General features: G+C 37.5%; 1 protein-coding gene and 1 pseudogene across 1 annotated transcript; one reads left to right on the top strand and one right to left on the bottom strand.

Moving 5' to 3' along the window:
• Window positions 1-2452: 2452 nt before the first annotated feature.
• LOC121294727 lies at window positions 2453-20321 on the bottom strand (annotated as a pseudogene).
• LOC121326392 (heat shock protein beta-11-like) lies at window positions 20270-21878 on the top strand. The gene is made up of 2 exons (XM_041269651.1): window positions 20270-20381; window positions 21304-21878. The coding sequence occupies exons 1-2, from the start codon at window positions 20270-20272 to the stop codon at window positions 21876-21878; spliced, it is 687 nt and encodes a 228-aa protein (XP_041125585.1).
• The last annotated feature ends 351 nt before the right edge of the window (window positions 21879-22229 follow it).

Here is a 22229-nt window from a genome sequence, read left to right as displayed (position 1 = left end):
CTCTTTAAATCAACTCTCAAAACCCACCTGTTCTGTTGCTTTCCATGCTCTTTAAGCCTAATATTGCATTTGGCTCTAATCTGAAATATATTTATTTTTACTTTTCACTTACAGTGTACTTATTATGAGACTATGAGGGCCCTCTATTTGTCTGTACTAATTTGTATTATGTTTAAACCATGTTATGTCAGTTGTTTGCATGGTCATTTCTGCTTGAATGTGGTTCACCAGGCCATGTTCAGAATATTATGTCATCTCTCTACTGTAGCCTGTGAGCATTTCAAAGACACATTTTTGTGGAAGTACAGTACTGTTCAAAAGCCTAAATCCAGCAACAAAAGTGACAGGCAAGAACATAAATGTATTCCTGCATATGATTAATAAAATAAACAACAATGCTAATGTAAATAATTTACTTTGACATAATAGAAAATGATTCATACTGCATAAGTGACGTTTTATGCTGTACAGAGAACCTAATTTGGGGGTAATTAATGAACCTATCACTGATTCACACTGAAGTGTTTATCATGCATACACAAAACACAAGCTGCTTCCACATACCCGTTGGCTTTGATCATGGACTAGCTAATGTTATTTTAGGTAAAATAGTACAAGATTAAAGCCAATCTGGATCTCTGAAACCAGCAGTTAATGGGGCATGTAACACTTTTATATTGCAGATTTTTGTGTGCATTTAATTTAATGTCAACAGTAGTCAGTATCCTTCCACCCACTGGCAAATGAACCTCTGCGACGGGTGTGTGCCCCAATAACTTATGAGGATATTCAGCAGGATATTTTATTATAACACAGATAAGCTAAAAAGACCAGCACAGTGATGGTTGCAGGCAGTGGACAGAAAGAATAAAACAGTTGTTTGGAGTTCTTTTTAACACAGCAGCACCTAAAAAGAAAACACAAGCAAGCCAGGGCTGGAGTAGTTTACAGAAAGTATGCCCCCCACCACCACCAAACGATTAGGATTATGGGAGTTGTCTGGGAGAAGAGTCCAAGAAACGTGCAGACAAGGGAGAGTTGACAGGTCTCCAGGTGCTTGGCCAGGACGATCCCAGGGGAACAGAACAGTCCAGGAGGATGAACCTTCCCCCTGCGACATCAGCCTGGCTTGCTTAATGCAAAAGATTGATACAACAGTAGCAAACGCAGAGATTACATCACTCTTATAACACGTTGTTATTATATTAAAAGAAAGGCCAGCTGAAACCAAAGGATACACAGTGAACCATGTTAGAACAAACCTGTGCACCATGATAGGAGTTCACAAGGTAGTTGTCTGAAAAAAATAAAAATAAAAAAACTAAACTTTTAATCACAATACTATGCAGAAGGTATAATACTGTACTAAAACCAATAAGATAAACAAAGAAAACAGTGGCTGGTCGACATCCTTAAAAATATAAAAATATGAAACATATTTGTCAGCACAGCTAACATTAAAACAACAATCACATTAAAAGACAAGTTACCGCAGGGAGTCGAGCCCCTTTCACACTGCGACTCCTACCCAGGTCCGGACCTGGGTTCTGGCTACCCTTGTCACAATCCTGCATAGTGTGAAACCACGTACCTGGGAGTTAACCACAGTAAACCTGGGTACCAGCTACCCACCTCAGGATGTGGGTCAACATACTTTGACCTGGGTTGAGCGAGACAAAATACATGATGGTGGATGAAATAATAAACAGCCACGTCTGCATGAAGGTTTCACTTCCGCAAGGAACGTTTTTTTTTTTTTTTATTCTGTTTAGCCATGTTTTCGTTGCTTGGGACACACCATGAGTCAGATTGCAGCAGGGAATAAGAAATATTTGCTCTATCAACATTTGGGCCGACTGTTCAATCCAGAGACGCTTGGATGGAAGCACCCGTAACAAGCTTTGTTTACTTGCGTCTGTCACCCAGGTCAACCCTGCTTTATCAAAAGCAGTACGAAATCACATAGCTGACCCGCATGATACTGGGACTTGACCAGGGTAGGTTCTGACCCGTGTACAGCATGCCAGTGTGAAAGGGGCTTAGAGTACAACAAATCACGCAGCAACACCTGAACTCACATTGCAAAATACATTTTAAAATAAATACACATTTAAAAGGTAACCCATCGCTTAACCAAACAAGTGTAATCAACTTGCCTTCTAACAGACGGGGGAAGAATATACCTGCGCTGAGCCGAGCCGACACACAGCAGGAGACAAAGTTAATGTCTGCTTACTGCCCGTGCTGCACTGATTTTATACACACAACATAATGAGGTTGTTAAAGCAAACTAGCCCCTGCTGGGTTCAATTATCCCACCTGTTACACTCTGCAAATGCATGATGTTGGGGACCAGCTGAGGCCCCCCACCAGCTCATAGTAGACTAGCTATTCCACATTCAACTATAAATCTGTTTTTTATTTATTTATTTGCCTTTTTTTTTTTTTTTTTTTTTTTTTTTTTTTTTTTTTTTTTAAAGTGGCTTTTCACATACATTATTAATATTATAAACATAAGTGTGCTTTTGGATTTTGATTTGACAGACGGTAGTGCAGTAGGTGTCATTCATTCTGTGGTAATCCACACATAAAGCTTTTAAAACAGTATGTGTGTGTGCAACCTGTGATATCTGTATGAAGGGCACCACATTTTTACATTACAAATCCCTCAATTTTACAATACAAACAAGGCTTTAAATAATTACAAATAATTAGGCAATTAAAAATAATAATTACAAATGAAACAAAAAACAAAACCCTACATTTATATATACACATTATAATACAAAGGGGAAATGACTGTATTCCGTACACTGACAAACTATTCGCAATCCTTCTCAAGTAACAACCAAAAGAGATGGCTGTATTTTTTTTTTTCTACCGTAAACAGCTGAACCCCACAGCTAAATTATTTGTTTCCAAGTGCAGAAGAGACAGGAAAAACAGGTAAAAAAAAAAGTAACAAATAAAACCACTTTCTGCAGAAAAATGGCTTATGCTAACATGTAACCTTCAGGAAGTCATGTGACCTCTGCTTTAAAAATCCATCATTACAAAATCCCTATTTATTGCACTTCTGTAGCCCTGTAAACTACACACTGTTACAAGCTACAGTACTTTTAGTTTTAGCAAGCATAACTATTTAAAATTACACAGAAACTTAACCTTAGGAGTATAACTATTAATCTAGTTTTATTTTCTATTATATTTATGCAATTGAATTCAACCACTTAAGGGTGTGCAGCAAATATTTGCCCCCTAATAAACCACTCTTCCTGTTCAATAATTCGTATGTGGATTGCTCCAATAGATGTACTGTACTAATATACACACACACACACACACACACACAATGCCTAAATGCTGGGGGAGTGTTAATGCAGAGCTCTCAGAACCACTTTATGCAGCCCCTCTTAATTGTACTGTAATTCTTGATATGTATTTTATTTTGTATACAACTGTAGGCTGCCCTGGGTAAGGGTATCTGCTAAGAAATAAATAAAATAAAAGAGAACAGACTCCAAAATGCACCACTGTAAAAGGTAGTGATGTATGACAAGGTTAAGAGACTTAAAAGAAACAAGTTCAAAGGGACTGTACACTGGTTCAAGCCCAGCCTCAGTCTGGTAACACCAAACACTTTTGAAAGTGCATAAAGAATAATTATGGTTACTGATGTAATACAAGTAAAATATTGACAATATTCAAATGTATCTTTATACCTAGTCAAATGTGACACTGTAAAGTATACTAATTTATTGCATCAAATAGTTCATTTGCTGCCTCAACTTAGCTGAAATTACAAGATACAAAATACCCAAAAAATAACTAGTTAACCAAATCTTTCCAACTTCTGTGTGGGAATGAAAGCTTAGGCCGACCTGGGCAACCTTGCCTCTGAATAATAAGATTTCACTGAGCATATTGGGTTACATTCATAAATATGCAATAATTAGAAGTTAGCATTCACTGTATCAGTATAAGGGACACCAACTCAAGTTTTCAGAACTCTGGATTATAAAAGTCTAACAATATACAATGTTAACTGAAAACAGATAGAGACAAGAATGTAGTTTGACTTATTAAATCTAAAGCACAAAAGTAAATGCAGTTATGAGCATGGATATGCCTGGTAAAACAATTGTTTTAAAAATATGTTAATGTCTACAATAAATTACTTTTAAAGCCTTTACTTCCTTTGATTAGAGCTATGTTGCAACAACTTTATAAAGCTCTATCCCATAAATGAATGAGGACTAATTTAATCATAATTTAAATACTTTAGTGGCCAAGTACTGTATTAAATGCATACATAAATTCATTCTACTGTACTGGAGTGAAGTCGAGATGCAGAGGAGAGATTTCAGTCCATGTACTCTTAAATGCATCAGACTGGGATGGAAACAGTTTCACCCGTTCCAGGTTTTACTACGAGCTTGATTAACCACAGTGTATAGGCAACAAGCTCAAGAGTGTCTTATTACTCATAGTAAAACCTAGTATGGAATAAACTCTTATGCAATGGGAGTCTTATTCCCATCCTTGGTCACACATCTATATTCGCTGTTTGAAATGATCTAATAGGATAGAATGTTACTGTACAATTGTAGACAACTCTTTAACTGGGTACTGGGTACAGGTCTCCCCCCCATTACGATCCCTTCTGAAATATCAAGTAATTAGAAATCATTTTTAATGCTCTTCTGATGGATTCTTAGATGCTTCACTGGTGCCGTATTTGTTCTTAAGACATCCCCTTATATATTTCCAGTACTCTTTTCTTATGTTGTCTTTTTCTTTAGCCAAAAGGTCACATAACTAAGAGAAAGAAAAACATGTCTGAAAAAACAGGAAACACATGTGTTACAGATACACCATGTTGAGTATATTGTAGTCTCTGGCTAAGAGAACACCCACCCCCTGAAGCAAGCAAAGTGTTCTCTAAGACAGAGTGGACCACCAGGCACAATATGCCAAGGCCAATCACGATTTGAATCAATAAATACAAATGCGTTGATTACTTATGTCATAACGGACATGCATCAACATATGAAACAAACATAATAAGATAAAAGCAATTGACAAGCATATGTTAATAAACTATAATAATAATAAATGAACTGACAAACCAAAGTTAATAAACTAACTGACAAACTAAATTTACAAGCACCCCTACATAAGGTAAAGATGCAGCAGCGGGTCTAACAGTAATAATGAATACGAGAATTAATTTTGGGAACACAATGATTATTCACACAGCACTCCTACACCGTTAAATGCAGCAGCAGCTCTACATCACTCTCAAGATGACAAGTCAGTTTTAAAAAGACTGAATAAACCATTTGAATTTGATGATGAGTTATCAGGTTGCAAAACAGCACTGCATCAGTTTTGAATAGGTTATCAGCGAATTGCTATTGGTGCCAAAAAGGTGTTCTTTTAAGCGAAGTCTCTGTTCCTTTAGGCAGAGCATTTACAATGGGGAAAATTCAGTTTCACCGCAAGGGTGTTCCCCAAGCCAAAGGCTTCTCTAAGGAGGCGTTCCTATAAGCAGAGACTACTGTACAACAACAGCATTACTTCCTACATGTGCTATTTGTATCACTGCAATATATTTTTCATACTTGTGATTGTTTTGATATCCTAAGTCATAAAACTGTTAGGCAAGAAGCCTAAACACACTCCACAGCTTAATTACCATGAACACTAATCAGCAAGGGAACCCTGAGCACAGTGCATCACATTTGTATTTAAATAAAAGTTCACTCTTCCAATGCTGGTGCCATTTTTCAGATCTCTCAAGAGTTTCCACATTCTGAGCATGTTGTAGGAAGGAACTTTTATTTGGATTCAAACTAAATGCATGAGGTTCCATACAATTTTCTTTGACAAACCAATACTTTGCCTCATATCCCAGTGCATTTTTGAGTAATGATATTTTAATAAACAAATCAGCACAAGTTAATTGCTGTGATAAGCGAGAACACTACATAGTGTCCTGCATCCTTTAATTCTCAAATGCAATTATCAAATTGAATTGAATCCAGTATTTTCCAGTCAACACCCTTATCTTGGTTCAGAGAGGTACAGGCTCAACTTAATCTAATTCTATCTAAAAACAATGCAATTCTATACATGTAATGTTTATTGTAATTATCTTTCTGACCTGCTTTAATAATATAGGTAAAAAAGAAACATACCATTTATAGGTAATTAGGGAAAATTAAAGTGAAGAATAAGGATGGTAATAACTATATATAAATTTCACCTACTGCCCATTTGTTTAACCATAAACATACAAGACATGAACGAAAAGTGCAATTGCCCTCTGTATGCCCATTACTCACCTCCAGTGCGTTGTTTGAGGTCTCTTCCTGGTTATTGCATACATTCTCAAGCATGTCTTCATACATGTCTACAAGGAAGGCGATGAGGTAGGGAGAGCTATGGGTTTTCTGCAATTCAAGTATCTGTTCCAGCAAGTTTGGATATGTTGATAAGCAATGATCCTGCAATATTCTGAAGAAAAAAAAATGGTGTAGTGTTCAAACAAGCAGATTAAGGTTAGGTAGTGCAGCCTTTTGGAGGCCTGGATTCAAATCCAGCTCAACAATAAGTTTGGTAGTGACCTTTTTTCACATAAAAAAACCACCTCACTATTTGGCACAACTGTTAAGTCTCTGCAAAACATGCCCTGTTCAGGTCAGGACTGAGGTGTGATGTGCTTGACAGTGCCATGTCCCTCACCTTTTATACCACTAAATATAGCAAAACAAAAAACAACAACAATTATTATTAATTCAATAGTTATGGTTTTCCCCAAGCTGAAACTGACAGTTGCATAAAATTTCAACCAAACGATACTGACAAAAGAACTAGGACTTGTGGAGAACATGAACTGAAGAGTGAAATTGCTATAAACAAGGCTGCTCCCGTAATAATGACATTTACAAACTCACTGCATAGTTTGGATTCTGATGCGAGCAGGTTTTTGCAGTGGAAAAAAAACAACAAAAACAAACCCACTATTTTTAGTTCCTTTATTGAGCACTGTCCGTGCACAGAAGGCAGGTAGTACTTAGCGTAACATTTTTCATAGCATCCCAACTACCAGGTCATTTTAATTACATTTTATTACAAGTCCCCCAGGACGTACATGTGTTTACTATTTATATTTAAAAATACATATTCGTGTCAAACGGGACTGGGTTCTTGTAGGTCTAGTTCACTGGTACTCAGCTCTGGCCCTCAAGATCTTATCCAGCCCAGGTTTTCACTCTAAGCAGGTTCTAATGTAGTTAAAGCTGCTAAGAGGCCATTAACTAAATTTAGGACCTGCTAGGAATAAAGACCAGGACTGGAATGGATCTCAAGGGCTAGAGTGGAGTACCACTAGTCTAGTTAGTTTAAGAAGCTGTATTTTTGTAACTACATATCAACTGCAATAAATATGTTGCATTTTCAAATCTGATTTCGCTACCAAACCAAGTAGTATTGTGTGATAGGCAGGATTTTTTAATCAAGCTGTATTTATTTATTTTTGTTTAAAACAATATTTTTGTATGTTGAGCTGTAGTGTATTAGAAACAGATTTTAGATATATTATTGTATGCATTGTATTTGAATACACTGTGCAGGTATTTGCTAATTGGGAGGAGAACAGTATAACAAATGCTAATTATGCTAACTATGAATTGTATTTTAATTGTGTGGTGCTGTCTTTCTGTGCCATTTATGATTCAAACACAAGTTGTAAAACATATGAGAAAAATAATCGAAGCTTGCCGACACTGCAGTGCCTTCTGTACTTTCTAGTGCACAAGAAAGGAAACGTGTGCTAATGTTAGAGTATCCTTTTCCTTAACCAAGTTAAATATCATGAACTGTGACAAAAATGACATTTCTGGTGGCTACAGTTCTTTCAGGAAGGCATGTGAATATTGCAAGCAGTATTTTTATTTATTTATTTAAATCAAAAGTGTACACTGCCCCTACTCGAACGACTCATTTGACTTTAGTTGGCATAACATAGTGATGTATGGTGATGGTGTATACCACTGAGTTCTTAAGTACTGGGCTCAGCTCATTTGCATACCTCTGACAATTGGCTAGATACAATCTTTCGGTAACAATCCGTGATGGTAAATCACACATAAAACCATTAATGGCCAGTACAATGAAAAAATATAATACTGTGTTGTGATGTTTTCAGTTTTTTTTATTATTATTTTTATTTAGAGTGGCAAATTATTCCCCACAAATTTTAAAATGTCCAAATACATTCCCCCCGAAGCAACACTGCCCCACAATAAATGATCAGGAGCACTGAGGCCAGTGAACGCCTCTAATCCCCACAACCATATCAATTGCCTCTTTACACCCAGGAACTCGAGCGTGGATGTCTCTGAAGGACAAAGACCAGCCCCGTATTTGTCTTTCCAAGATCAACAGGCGCCTGGCCAATGATCGGCTGTAGCGAGATGAAGAGAAACAGTCTCTGCTGGTTTTGCCTTCAAAGCCAATGCAACATTCCCTTTGGAATCACTATGTTGTAATGTCAATCATGAATAATAGCTTACCCTTTCAGATAGTTCCAGACACTTTCATTATGAGGCGCCTTTTTGATAAGCTTGAGGCTATACCTGTAATAAAAAAGTTATACATTAAGTACAGTTAATAATGGATGTATAAATAGTTTCACATGTAAGGGCTGAACCACACACACACATAAAAGGCATGTCCCTCACATTACTACTAGGTTGTTAGGCATTATTGTATGACTGTCTTCTCTCATGACACAACTTGAGCAAGACACAAAAAACACTGCTGCGGAGAGATAGATCACACCTGGGAAAAAAAAACAGCAGGATTATATTAGCATTAAAGGTCACATAACTAAAATAAACAGCAGTGTGTTTTCCCAGGAAAGCTAACCCCTGTTCTACCAGATCTTGATAAAGTACATTTAAAGCAAAGCTTGTACTGACTGGACTTCTCTCTCCAGAACTGCAGTATCGTTGTATCCTGTTGTGCTGGAGATGATAAAATGCCTCTGGTTCCAAGCCGAGTTGTTTCGTACATCTTCATCCAGCAACTGGTCTATATACTCCAATTCAGCATCCCAAAGCTTATACTCCTAAATACAGAGAACACTGCATGTAAACCCATAAAATCCAGGCACAACATTCCCCATAAACAATCTAATATGCTGATGCAGGAGAGAAGAGGCTTTTTAGTTTAGATTAGAAAGCAAACCTAGCTGAAGCATCCTGTCCTCTCTAACCTTCTAAATGAAAAAGCAGCATTGTTAGCAAACAGTTAGCATGATACTTGTCTAATCTCATTAACAAATGGAAACAAAATGGAGGTTCTATTTAAAAGAAATGCATCAGTCATAGTTAGAATTGCTACACAAGTCACATATTTAGCTTTTAGGTTCACAAAGGCTTTGTTCCTTCTGCCTTCAATTTCAAATTTTGAGTGTCAAGACACCTACTTGGCATGGAGTGACTATCTTATAGTTTAGTCAAGGACTTGTGCGGCAATGTTATTCTCCAATAACCCAAATTCCAGTAGCCATGCAGACACACTAAACCGCATGAGGCAAACTAAACAGTTGTATTGCCAGTTGATTTAAGCAAGAGAATATTCCAGGTTCAAGCTGTTTCTACCTGAATAACCCACTGCCGGTGTTGCCAGGCATGATAATCCTTTGCATCCTGACTTAGAATATCAGCAATAAACTCCAGCTCTTGGGAAGGATCCTTCAACCACTCCACTATCATCTGTCTGTGATGCCAAACATTAAAAACAATGTGGAAACAGCACAAAACTAAATGATTATTTACCACAACTGAATAGCACACATCCCATCAAAGGTAGCTGCTATGGAACCAGAGCCACAAATTCCTGTTGTACTGATATTGGGTCCTGTATTAAAGCCTATTTCAATTAAATACATAATATTTGGTGAGTATGTCCAGACTAATGTTAATAAAGCCAACATGATATTTTATGAATAGCAACCTTTAAATCAGACAACAACAGTCTTTAAACAACTTTTTCCGTAGAATAGATAGCCAGCAGTGTGATTCCATGGAGACTGAAGACTTGCCATCAGCTACAACACTGCCAAACAGTGAGTGGACTGTTAGGCACTGATCACATGACATAGCTGTTGACATCAATAGTGCTTTACAAATGTGCAGCTCTCCAGCGTGTACAGAAATCACAAGGCAAAGGAAAAAAAAAAAAAGGAAAAAAAAACAACATTACCAGACTTGACAGTTCTTGGGCTGGTCTTCAATGATAGCTGTAATATACTTTATCTCTTCTGTAGATCCTTCTGTAATGACTGTACAACTCTTCGATAATGCCTGCAGGAACATGAGGCGGAAAAAAACAAACACACACAAGAAACGCAATAAAAACTCCACAAAGTTTGCCCATTCTTCTTCTCTCAATACTGTAAACCATTAATTTGCCTTATACACTTCTGTAATTAAGTTTGGCATATACCAGGTTCTCCTGTAACAAGGAAGTGTGGCAACAACTGCAGTTAAATAGCTGTACACCAATAATTTTACTTGCACTGACACCTGTGACAGAAATACAATGAGTTATGGCTGTAAATCTCCCTCTCGACCTGTGAGGGTGCTAAATAGTGAAAGGAGAAGTCTCTGGACGGGCTGGCCTGACAGTTTGTTTCCGAGGTCGGGAAGTCGGTCAGCCAGGATGGAAACGAGACTCTGTTGCAGGAACATATTGACCTGGAAGGTAAACGAGGTAGCAGCTGCAAGCAATAGACGCAGCTGAATGCGTTTGCCAAGGGGTCATGCGGGATAGCATAAGGGGCCAGGGAAACGCTAATCTTTTCCTTCGCCTGGTTTTGGGTTAGAAACTGGAAGGACCATGAGAGACACAGAGAAAGCGTATTGGAAATATTTGTGAGTGTTTTTGTTTGTTTGTCCGTGTCTGTTTAGTAACTGTCTGTGTTTTTCTGATTATACCTCTAGATGGCTAAACACAAATCCGGAGCTGTCGCCAAGGGCCAGCACAAACCGGATCAACACTGCACTGCAGTTAAGATTAACATCGTTAACACTGTCGTTCACAAATAAAGCACATATTATATTGTACTGCAGCACAAGAACTGAGAGCACTCACTTTGTACTGGTGATCATGTGTGTCTAATTGTGTGTGTTTAAGTACTGTGCTTTTTATTTACGCGACTGCAACCCTTTTTCAATACTATGCAATACACATGGTTGTGTATTGCAAGCTTGTTATCTACTGTCTGGTCATTAGACCCTTGGATTATAAAAAAAAATAATAAACAAACCATTTCACCCAGACTTTGTCTGTTGGTTTCTTTGGATAATTGCACCAGCACCGCACCTGCTGTACACCTGTTCACTATCAGCAGCCACTTTGCCACACACCCTTTTTAGGGAACTTTTGCACAATGGAGAATTCAACAGCTTTCATATCAATACCGCAAATTTCTAACAGCGTAACCCTTTAATATGCTACATATTGACTAAAACCATTGAATAACACTAAACGACTTGTCAGCACAAGGTTACAAATGTTAACATGCTTACTGTATGACAACTAATGTATCAGTGTTTTGGGGCTGTAGAGGGCATAAGGACAGATAGACAAAGGAGTTTTTGTTTTTAGATAGATGTTCCATTGAACATATTTGCTGGATTCAGTTGTTTGTATTTTAAGTGAACTACTGATTCAATGAAGCCAGCATGACAGTAAAGACTACGGTCTTAGATTCTCCATTTTCCCACTTTACACCATTATTTCTGTAAAAGCTTGTGCAAGGTAAACATGGAAGGAATGCATAGAGAAATTAAAATATGGGTATGTGTTAATCTAAACTGTCAAATGTTCTGAAAATCCTCAATTCAATGTCATTTTACTGTATTAAAACTAGGTCAATAAATCACCCCTGGCAGAAGCACAAGCACAATTAATAGATTTAAGGAGCTGAGGTATTAAGATCACTCACCATTACTGTAGATCACCCAAATACACAGACCCCAGAACAGTATATAAATGATGCCTTCTGAGCATTGATTGTGAAGTGAAATACACTGGTCAACTGTTATTAACTATAAATGGTACCACCTTTTAAATAACTACATAAGTGATTTTTTGACAACAAAAATCATGACTAGCCATGAATTCCTACCAACCAAAAAAAACGACTCTAACTTCAAGTCTTGTAATTGGTCAATTGATTTTGTACGCATTGGGACAAAAAAAAAAAAAACTTTTGCCCTGCTTTAGTATTTCTCACTGATTGCATTAACCACTGTTCTTGTTTATTTTGCTTGTATGTTTAAGGGAACCCAGTGCTTACCATACTGTGTAGTTTGCAGCATTAAGTTCTGTAGCATCTGCAGTTAATTCAAATGCTCTCTCTCTCTCTCCGTTCATCTTGTCGAAGAACAGCTTGGAAATAATCGAACACATCCATAACTGTGAAAATAAAGAAAAGTGTACACCTTAAGGGCAGTATCCTGTACTGCAAGGTGTTTTATTTAAATGTGCAAAGCAGTTATTTTAAGTTGAAATACTTTAAATGGCAGGGAATAATGTTTGTATGGGGAGGGACAGGGACTGTCACGGCCCCTTTGTTCCAGTACCATGCGTTGCACTGTAGGTTTTTAACAGAGCCCAATGAATTTTATACTATTTTAAGTATAGTTTGAAAACAATATAAAAATGCACAACTGTGATAAAAAATAAAGCTTCCCTGCTAGCATGATCCAAGGGGTATAACATTTCAGATTGAACATCGTTACCATAAAGGATCTGAGTCCACGTCTCGTTTAGTGCAGTGCTAAGGTGTGTTATGTCTTGATCACATCCTGCAGATACATCTCTGTTTCTGTGTTACATTTGAGTAAAAACAAAATTGTTGTCAGTTCTTCTTATTTTAATAATGTTAAAGTTGAAATGTCAAACTCAGCCTACATTATACCAGCAAACAATAAAAAAATGTTAATGGACTGTTCATTCACTTGCAGCACTGTAAATATAGTAAGTAATATGCTGTGGAACAATGTACCTGGGTATAGGAACAAGGTGTTAAGAGGGTGGCATTCAAGCAGTCTTACCCCACTTCCTAACACCAACACTAATAAAATCAAATGAATATGTCAAAGCATATGATCTGTATCACTGTTATGACCAGAGGTTAATGCTACAAAATAGCTTCAAAGGTTTCTTTTCTATTATTATATATAACTAAGGGGACGATTTGAGTAACCTACAGTATACTCATCTGCATAAACCACAGGTGGATTATTTTAGATCGTTTTACAGCACTAGGAATCACCTTGGTTTGCAATCCAGGTGGCATTCACTGATACTGTAAAATTCACAAATAAAAATCCAGCTGTGGCTTAACCCTTAATCAAGAAGTAAATGCCTTCATCATCACACTACTGACAGCGCGAGCCAAAACATTTGTCTACTTGGTTTTTGAAGTAGTGGAAGTTTTAAAAATGAAGGTTGCAGCTGTTTGTTTATCATCGACAATATAAAATGACCAAAAATATTATGCTTGCGATTTTTTGATAAAATCAATAAACTCCACCCATTCATTGTGCACTGATCATACAGTGAAGGCCCACCAATACAAAAGCCTATAGTCTGAACTGACCTTTAATCCAAACAATGCTGTAAGAAATGCATGCTGTTAACAGCCTCGATGATTCTAAATACATATAAATATTACTGTAAACAGTGGCCTCTGTGTGTAGTCTGCTCTATAGCACAGTGCAGGCCATCACTTTAAAATAACTGAAATGCATTTATTACAGTACAGATCATGATCATTACATCTAGTATGAATTAGCATGATTCTGCTGTATATGGATAACATTTGTGGTACCACCATCTTGCTTCAGGGTTTCTCCAATGCTTGCTGAGCTACTTAATCATTTTTTTAACAACAAATATAGACTGGTGACTTTAACTATAACGATAAAAACCAAACGACACTTACATTTGTCAGAGTAGGCAATCTTTACTATGGCGTTTATCCCATCGTCCTGTGGCACTGGATAGACATCAGCCCATTCTTTCCTATCCCTGAAGAAAACAAAAACAACATTAAAATCTATTAGATACAGGACTGGAAGACAAACTGCTCCCTGGTGTTCGGTAAATTGCATACTTCAAAGATTGTGCTGGCACTTCTAAAATGCATTACTGTAAAGGTCAGACAGACATCCTCCACGACCATACACTTAATGTGCTAAAGAAGGTCCTTAGTAACTTAAATTACAACTGAAGGTAGACGCATAACTCTAAAGTGTGGCTAAGGTTTCCATATCCACCAAAGTCATTCTGATGACTTATATTTTATATAAACTTTTTTGCTCATCTTTATCAAGGGTGCCAAAATTATTGGCGCCCTTGATAAAGATGCGCAAAAAAGTTTATATAAAATAAACAACGCAGGTAATAAGCTATATTTTATGCTCAAAAATATGGAAAAACTATATTATTTTATACTAATACAATTGCTCAGAGAAAACATTTATTTTTAACAAGTATTTTTTTTTTTTCTCAAAGATAGGTGTCAAAATTATTGGCACCCCTAAATGAAATCTGCATTAACATTCTACAAACACGGTGAGCTGAAATTATGATTTACTTTACGTTATTATTTTCTCCTCTCCACATCCGTTCTCCACTCACCAAACACACAACCCAGAGTGAGTGAAAACATGCTGCTTTTATGCAGCTGTACTGTGACTCAATTGCTAATCAATTATTCAGTTGGAGTCTCTGTACAACTACACGTGAATTAATAAAAGTGCAATTCCCCTTGCTCACATATTGTTACATTTTACCTGCACGTGAAGTGCTGTGCAATCCTCGTGCCTAAATACAAACATACATTTTAAACACTCTTGTTACACAGACCCATTTGTATCCTGTGTACCAATGACTATACACCAACATTAACACACTACACGTAACATACAACACAACTAGCCCAGGGGCGGGGCACTTTGCCACAACCACTTACCACTATTAGGGCAAAAATTAAGAAGTTCAAAACCAGCGGAACACTGGTAAATCTGCCTGGTAGATGATGCAAGTGCATCTTGCCCCCACACACAGTGAGGAAGATGGTTCGGGAGGCAAAGAAGAATCCAATGGCCACAGTTGGAGAATTACAGAACTCTGTTGCATCTTGGGTTCACCAAGTCTCCAAATCTACAATTAGATGCCACCTCCATGCCAGTAACCTATCTGGAAGGTTTGCCAGAAAAAAGCCTTTATTGAGAGCAAGCAACAAATGTAGGCGCCTGGAGTTTGCTAAAAGGCATTGGCATTTGGATTGGAACTGGGAGCTATGGTCAGATAAGACTAAAATAGAGCTCTTTGGCCAAGCATTCCAGCGGTGGGTTTGGCGTCGAAAGAAGGATATGTATGCAGAAAAGAACCTCATGCCTACTGTAAAATATGGTGCTGGATCTTTGATGTTATGGGCTGTTTTGCTTCCTCTGGTCCTGGGGCCCTCGTTAAGGTCAACTGCATCAAGAACTCTACCAAGTACCAGGACATTTTAGCCAAAAACCTGGCTTCCTCTGCCAGGAGGCTGAAACTTGGCCGCAAGTGGATCTTCCAGCATGATAATGACCCCAAGCACACATCAAAATCCACAAAGATATGGTTAATTGACCACAAAATCAGCATTTTGCAATAGCCATCTCAGTCTTCAGACTTGAATCCCATTTTAAACCTGTGGTTTGAATTGAAGAGGGCAGTCCGCAAGTGCAGACCAAAGGATATCAAGGATCTGGAAAGATTCTGTATGGAGGAATGGTCTAAGATCCCTTCTAATATGTTCTCCAATCTCATAAAAGCCATTATCCTTGCAAGGGGATGGTGCACAAAGTACTAAAAACAAGGGTGCCAATAATTTTGACACTTAATTTTTTTGGAAATAAATTTAGAATTTGACAAATGTGTAATTTTGGTTGATTCCCTTGAATCACTAATAAAAGTACAATTCCAGATGTTGGAAATTACAATATAGCTCACTATCTGTGTTTATTTTATACAGTCTTTTTTGCTCATCTTTATCAAGGGTGCCAATAATTTTGGAGGTGCTTGTATATATAGGTGTACAAGTTTTTACTGCTCTAAATGTGGCAGACCCTTTGCGGTCCAACATTACAATTTTCCCTTTCCTGTCCGACATCATCAAAAAGATGTCAAGCACAGGCCTAGTCGTTATTTCTCCTGAAAAAGTTGAGAAAACCTTTCAATGGTCGAGTGAGACAGATAGGAGCTGAAAAAAGGGCTGATCTGAGCAATACACATAGCCCCTCCACCACAGAGATAAAACACGGACTTAACAAATAAAAAAAATTGCTGCTTCCGCATCCAGCGCTCAAAGAATATCACAGACATTTGCAGAACTTTGAGAATTTATAGTAATAAAATAATGACTTGGATCGCACTACTGAGGAGTCTGGTGATAAAACAAGTGATCAGAATGATTAATTAGTATGCACGACTATGAAGAGGTATGTGATAAATGCAGCAAACATCGGGTGGGGTGGGACTGCAGATGCAGTACTGAATGTTCTTTTAAACAGCATGTGTAAAATAAACAGTGCATGTGAAAATAATTGCTGAATAAATGGACCGCAAAGGGTTCTAATTACAGCTTTTCCCTGACAAACAAACACAATTCCTTTTTTTAACTTTGTTTAATATTAAGCCTCCATAACAAGTTAATGTGTTACAGTCAAATTGTCAACGATTTAAAAGATAAATCCATCTAGATATCCTTTCGAATTTGTTTCATGCAGTACAAATACCTCTGGCAGACTGGTATGCTGAACAGGGAAATAATGTGTAGATGTCAAAGTTGATATGAGAATGGCAGTGATGAAGCCAATTTGTTTGAAAACATTAAAAGTTGACTGGAATTTTCCATCAAATGACTTCAATCTGGAATTGATCTCTGACACAATCAGAAACCCAGAGGCACTGCAAACTTGGCCTGATACTGTAGTAGGACTGTTCTTATTTATGTTAAGCGTTTTTCGTGTTTTTTTTTTCCACCCAAAGGTTTATGTAACAGCCAAAATTGTTAATGCCAGACTTGCTAGAATGTCTGTAACAAAATGTTGCTGATTGTTATTGTCAATAGGTTGTAGATATTACTAGACACCCACCTTGCAGGTATTGCAAAGTCCATAAACAAAACGTTAAGATTAATTAGTTTTGCACCGTGCAAAACGCTAGTCAAGTCTAACTTATTAGAAGGCTTTCTTTGTTTTTCTCCAAGTTGCTGCAGTGACATTGTAGATGCTAGTATAACTGTTAATGAGATACTGTAAATGAGATACTGTTTTAGCAGACAGACTTCATTAAGTAAACATTTATTTTAATCTTTTTGGAATTAAAAGTAGTAGTACAAAACTGTGTTGCATTTAATTTTTTGACCGTAAGTTCAAAAACCGTTAAAATCCCCCAAAGTAGCAAATCCGCCGAATTGGTTATAATGTCCCATTACAAGGTATATTAGCGCCCCCTACAAAATTTGACTGACATTTACAAGTTTCAGACCAATTAAGCTAATGGGATAATCTAATCAGTTTGGTGACATACACTACAGTACTTTACTGAAATAACAATGTGTAATTTAAGAAAATGTTGAAAATGTAGGATTGCACGTTAGAGAATATTTAGCACTGACTGTATATATAAAAAAAAAAAAAAACACAAGGACGCTCTCTAGTATAATAAGGACTGTGTGAATATACTAGTATAGTCAGCCATTGATTATCTGTTGGGCACCAGTTTCCACAAAGTAAACACAGAGCTATAATATATATATATATATATATATATATATATATATATATATATATATAGACATACACACACACACACACACACTACCGGTCAAAAGTTTTATAACACCCTCATTTTTCCATTTTGTATTGAAATTTAAGCAGTTCCCGTCCAGTGAATAACCTGAAATGGTACAAAGGTAAGCGGTAAACTGCCAGAGGTTAAAAAAAAAAAGTTTAGGTTACCAAAAACTGAAAAATAATGTACATTTCAGAGTTATACAAAAAGGCCTTTTTCAGGGAACAAGTAATGGGTTAACAACTTACAGCTGTTCTGCAGCAATGGAAGTAAATTAAGCCTTGAAAGTTGATGCTAACAATTCCTACAGGTGTCCCAACTTTTGTTGATTACTTACAAACCCTCTGTCTGTATAAAAGCAGTGTTGGAACAGACTGTGTTACTACACCCTCTTAAGCATTATTTGGACAGTATTGCACTGCAGGAAGTAGTATATTGCTATCATAATGGCGAGAAAAAGGCAATTAACAAAGGAAGACAGACAAACCATTATAACCCTTAAAAGTCTAGGTCTTTCCTTTAGAGAAATTGCAAAGAAAGCCAAGGTGTCAGCGAGTACAGTTTCCTACACCATCAAAAGGCACTTGGAAACTGGAGGAAACTCTGACAGGAAGAGGTCTGGCAGACCCAAAGCCACAACAGAATCAGAAGACAAGTTTCTGAGAGTCAACAGCTTGCGTGATAGGCGGCTCACAGGACAACAGCTTCAAGCACAGCTTAACACTGGTCGAAGTAAGCAAGTCTCAGTTTCAACTGTGAAGAGAAGACTTTGAGCTGCAGGTTTGACAGGTCGAGTGGCAGTTAGAGAGCCATTGCTAAGATGGCAAAATAAGAAAAAGAGGCTTGCCTGGGCCATGAAGCACCGCCAGTGGACTACTGAAGACTGGAAGAAGGTCTTATGGACCGATGAATCAAAATTTGAAATCTTCGGTTCATCACGCAGGGTTTTTGTACGCCGTCGAGTAGGCGAAAGGATGGTTCCTCGGTGTGTGACACCAACTGTCAAACATGGAGGAGGAAGCATGATGGTCTGGGGCTCTTTTGCTGGATCCAGAGTCGGCAACTTGCACAGAGTGAGTGGCACCCTGAACCAAAACTGCTACCACAGCATTTTGCAGCGCCATGCAATACCCTCTGGAATATGCCTAGTTGGTCAGGGGTTCATCCTACAGCAAGATAATGACCCAAAATATACCTCCAGACTATGTCAGAACTACCTTAGAAGAAAAGAACAAGACGGTAGGCACCAAATCATGGAATGGCCAGCACAGTCTCCAGACTTAAACCCCATCAAGCTGGTTTGGGATGAACTGGACAGCAGGGTGAAAGCAAAGCAACCTACAAGTGCAACATATTTGTGGGAACTTCTGCAAGTGTTGGGAAGAACTTTCCGAACAATATTTGATTTCCATTGTAGAAAGAATGCCACGAGTGTGTTCGGCTGTTATATCTGCAAAAGGTGGCTACTTTGAGTCAAAAATTTAGATTACATTTTGTTAAACAAAACGATTCCATGATTTCTTTTTTATCTCCAAATGTTTATTTGTTATATGCTTTAATGCAGAGTACATTGAGACATTAAACTGCGTAAATTTCAATAAAAACTGGAAAAATGGAGGTGTTCTAAAACTTTTGACCGGTAGTGTGTGTGTGTGTGTGTGTGTGTGTGTCACCCAGCAACCTGAATCTGCTGTTCCACGTTTTCACTCAAGATATCGTTTCAATCTGCCGCAAATAATCAACATTGATTTTAACATGACTAGTACTTTGTAAGCCAAAAAACCAATCAAAGAAAAAAGTAGCCTACTAGTAATGACTTTTGTATTAAGTGGGGGGGGGGGGGGAGAAAAAACAAACAAACATTAAAGCATCGTGGTAGTCACTATCGGTATATCGTACAGCAAGCAAACGGGCTAACTATCTGACAGTATATCGATACGTGCACGCAACGGTGACTTCAGTATGGCTTACTAAAGCCACAAATACTAAATAATAACCATATATATATATAATATCTATATATATATCAATATTATATGATATATATATATTATAGATATATACTCTAAATACATTTTAAAAAGTTAAGGATGTATTCGTTTCGATACTGTCAAAATAAAAATAAAACTTATTTTTTTTAGAGCGAATGTGGATGAATTGCTGTTCCCATGGTCACTCCTTTGTATTGCTGTGTCGTACCTGTAGAATGCATATCCCATCCCAATGCCCTCTCCATATACCACCTCGGCTTAGTTCAGTTGCTCTTCATCTCCAGCAGCAGACATTATGAGCGCTTTATATATTTTTCATCTTCACTTGACAGTTTCAACTGAGCACCAAGATGTTGAGCCACCTTGAGTGTATAACTGCTGACTCGGAAACATTGCTCGTGGTGGCCTATGCGCGAGCAGCTTCAAAATACGTCATCTCTGAAAACGTCACATCCCTATCACGTGACAAGGGAAAACTAAGGCTGGAATCAATTTCGATTTGCTCACGCCTTGTGTTGTGAAACGAAGAGGTGTACCGCTTCAAGAAGTTAAAGTGCATTTTAAAATACTGTGACTATTATATGTATGGTTGTACTTTACAATCAAACGGCCACTGTAAATGGCATGTTTGTATCTTCCCAATCGAGTAGGCCCCTATATCTTTTATTATACTTGCCATATTACAAAACAACATCCCGAACATTAGATATTTAGCCAAGGACTCATCCAAGCCGAGTTACAAGTGTAAAGGGTATTATAAGTTTGTATGCAATAAGACATTTATACAGAAAGTACAAGAAGGAATCAAACAAAGACTAACAGAAGTAGTGTTGAGTAAAATAAAGAAAACATCCACAGAAAAAAGGATGGTTGTTTTTCAAAAATGTAATACTAGAGGCGCAAAACAATTACATTGCAAAAGTAGACAAATCAAAATCTAAAACAAAATGGCCAAAATGGTTTAATAGATAACTTTAAAAAATATTCAGAGAAAAGTTTGAAAGGCCAAGAAACAGGTAGAAATGAGCCTTGCTGAGAGGGTTAAAACCAATTCCAAGAAGTTTTTCCAATATCATAACAGCAAGAGAATATTCAAAGAGGAGGTAAAATGTCTAAGAGATACAAATGGCAAAATCATAGACGAAGACAAAAAATAGCAAATATACTAAATTATTACTTTTCACAGATTTTTACAAAGGAGGATATGGACCACATGCCCCACATGTCAGCTTGTTCCTATCCAGTTTTAAATAACTTTAGCATAACAGAGGCAGAAGTGCTAAAGAAACTAGAAGCTCTTAAAATAAACAAATCCCCTGGCCGGATGAGATCCTCTCTTGTTGCCCCATGAGTACATACTTCCCAAGCCTGAATGCTTTTTGAGTGCCTATATTAAACCCACCTTTTGCTTACAATATGCCAGTGTGCTCACTGTGGCCAGAGAATCGGCCCTTCTTCATTCAGATGGAAAATGAAAGGATGAGACAAATGGGGGACCTGAAGAGAAGAGTGGACTTTATTGATCAGGTCCATCAACTGCTGTTGAAAGAGGTGGTGAAAACAAATAGTGAAAGCGAGTTGTCAGACTCCAAATCACCCTCCTACAAGCTGGAGAAAGATGCAAACCATTTTACTCTGATGCTGGATACCAAAGACTTTCTACCTGAAGAGCTGACTGTGAAACAGGTGGGAAGGAAACTGCTGGTGAGAGGAAAGCATGAAAAGAAAGATGAAGCCCGAGATGGTTGCTACTCCTACAAATACCAGGAGTTTAGACAGGAACTGGAGCTGCCAGAAGATGTCAAGCTTGATGCAGTGACCTGCTCCTTCTCCAATGGGCAGCTACAGATTGAAGTTCCAAGACTGGCACTGCCAGCTGTGACTGAGAGAACTGTTCCCATCAAAACCAGCCCTGCAGTGAAGACACAGCAAGCGAGGAACACAGAGGAACAGGAATAAGCTGCAGCGCTGAAACAGAGGACCAGGAACAACAAGCAGTAGCTTGAAAGGACTATTACCTGTTAATGATGAACATTTAAAATTACCTTTAAATGAAATAGTTGTGTACTATTTAAATCATTTACTGCAACACCTGGAGCACTAAATACATAATGTAAGAGTTTGTATATTTGTCATTGTTTTTTGTAAACATAAATTTGTAATTTAATGTAATGCAAACAAATATATTTGGCATAATGTTTCCTCTTCTGAATAAATATTTTTTCACTTTTCAAAAATGATTTAGAGCGGTTTTGTTGAATCATTTGATTATATGTGGATATACATTCCTATTTAAACACATTGCATCAC

This window comes from Polyodon spathula, chromosome 2, assembly GCF_017654505.1.
Source record: "Polyodon spathula isolate WHYD16114869_AA chromosome 2, ASM1765450v1, whole genome shotgun sequence".
In the NCBI taxonomy this organism is placed as follows: Eukaryota; Metazoa; Chordata; class Actinopteri; order Acipenseriformes; family Polyodontidae; genus Polyodon; species Polyodon spathula.
Note: the sequence above shows the minus strand (reverse complement) of the source record. Positions and strands in the feature narration are given on the sequence as shown.

Excerpts from the sequence above, each read along its gene's own strand:
- LOC121326392 (XM_041269651.1), top strand. The coding sequence starts at position 20,270 with ATGTTGAGCCACCTTGAGTGTATAACTGCTGACTCGGAAACATTGCTC. Across the intron at positions 20,382-21,303 it reads AAACGTCACATCCCTATCAC|TGCCTATATTAAACCCACCT; the intron begins GTGACAAGGGAA and ends ATGCTTTTTGAG.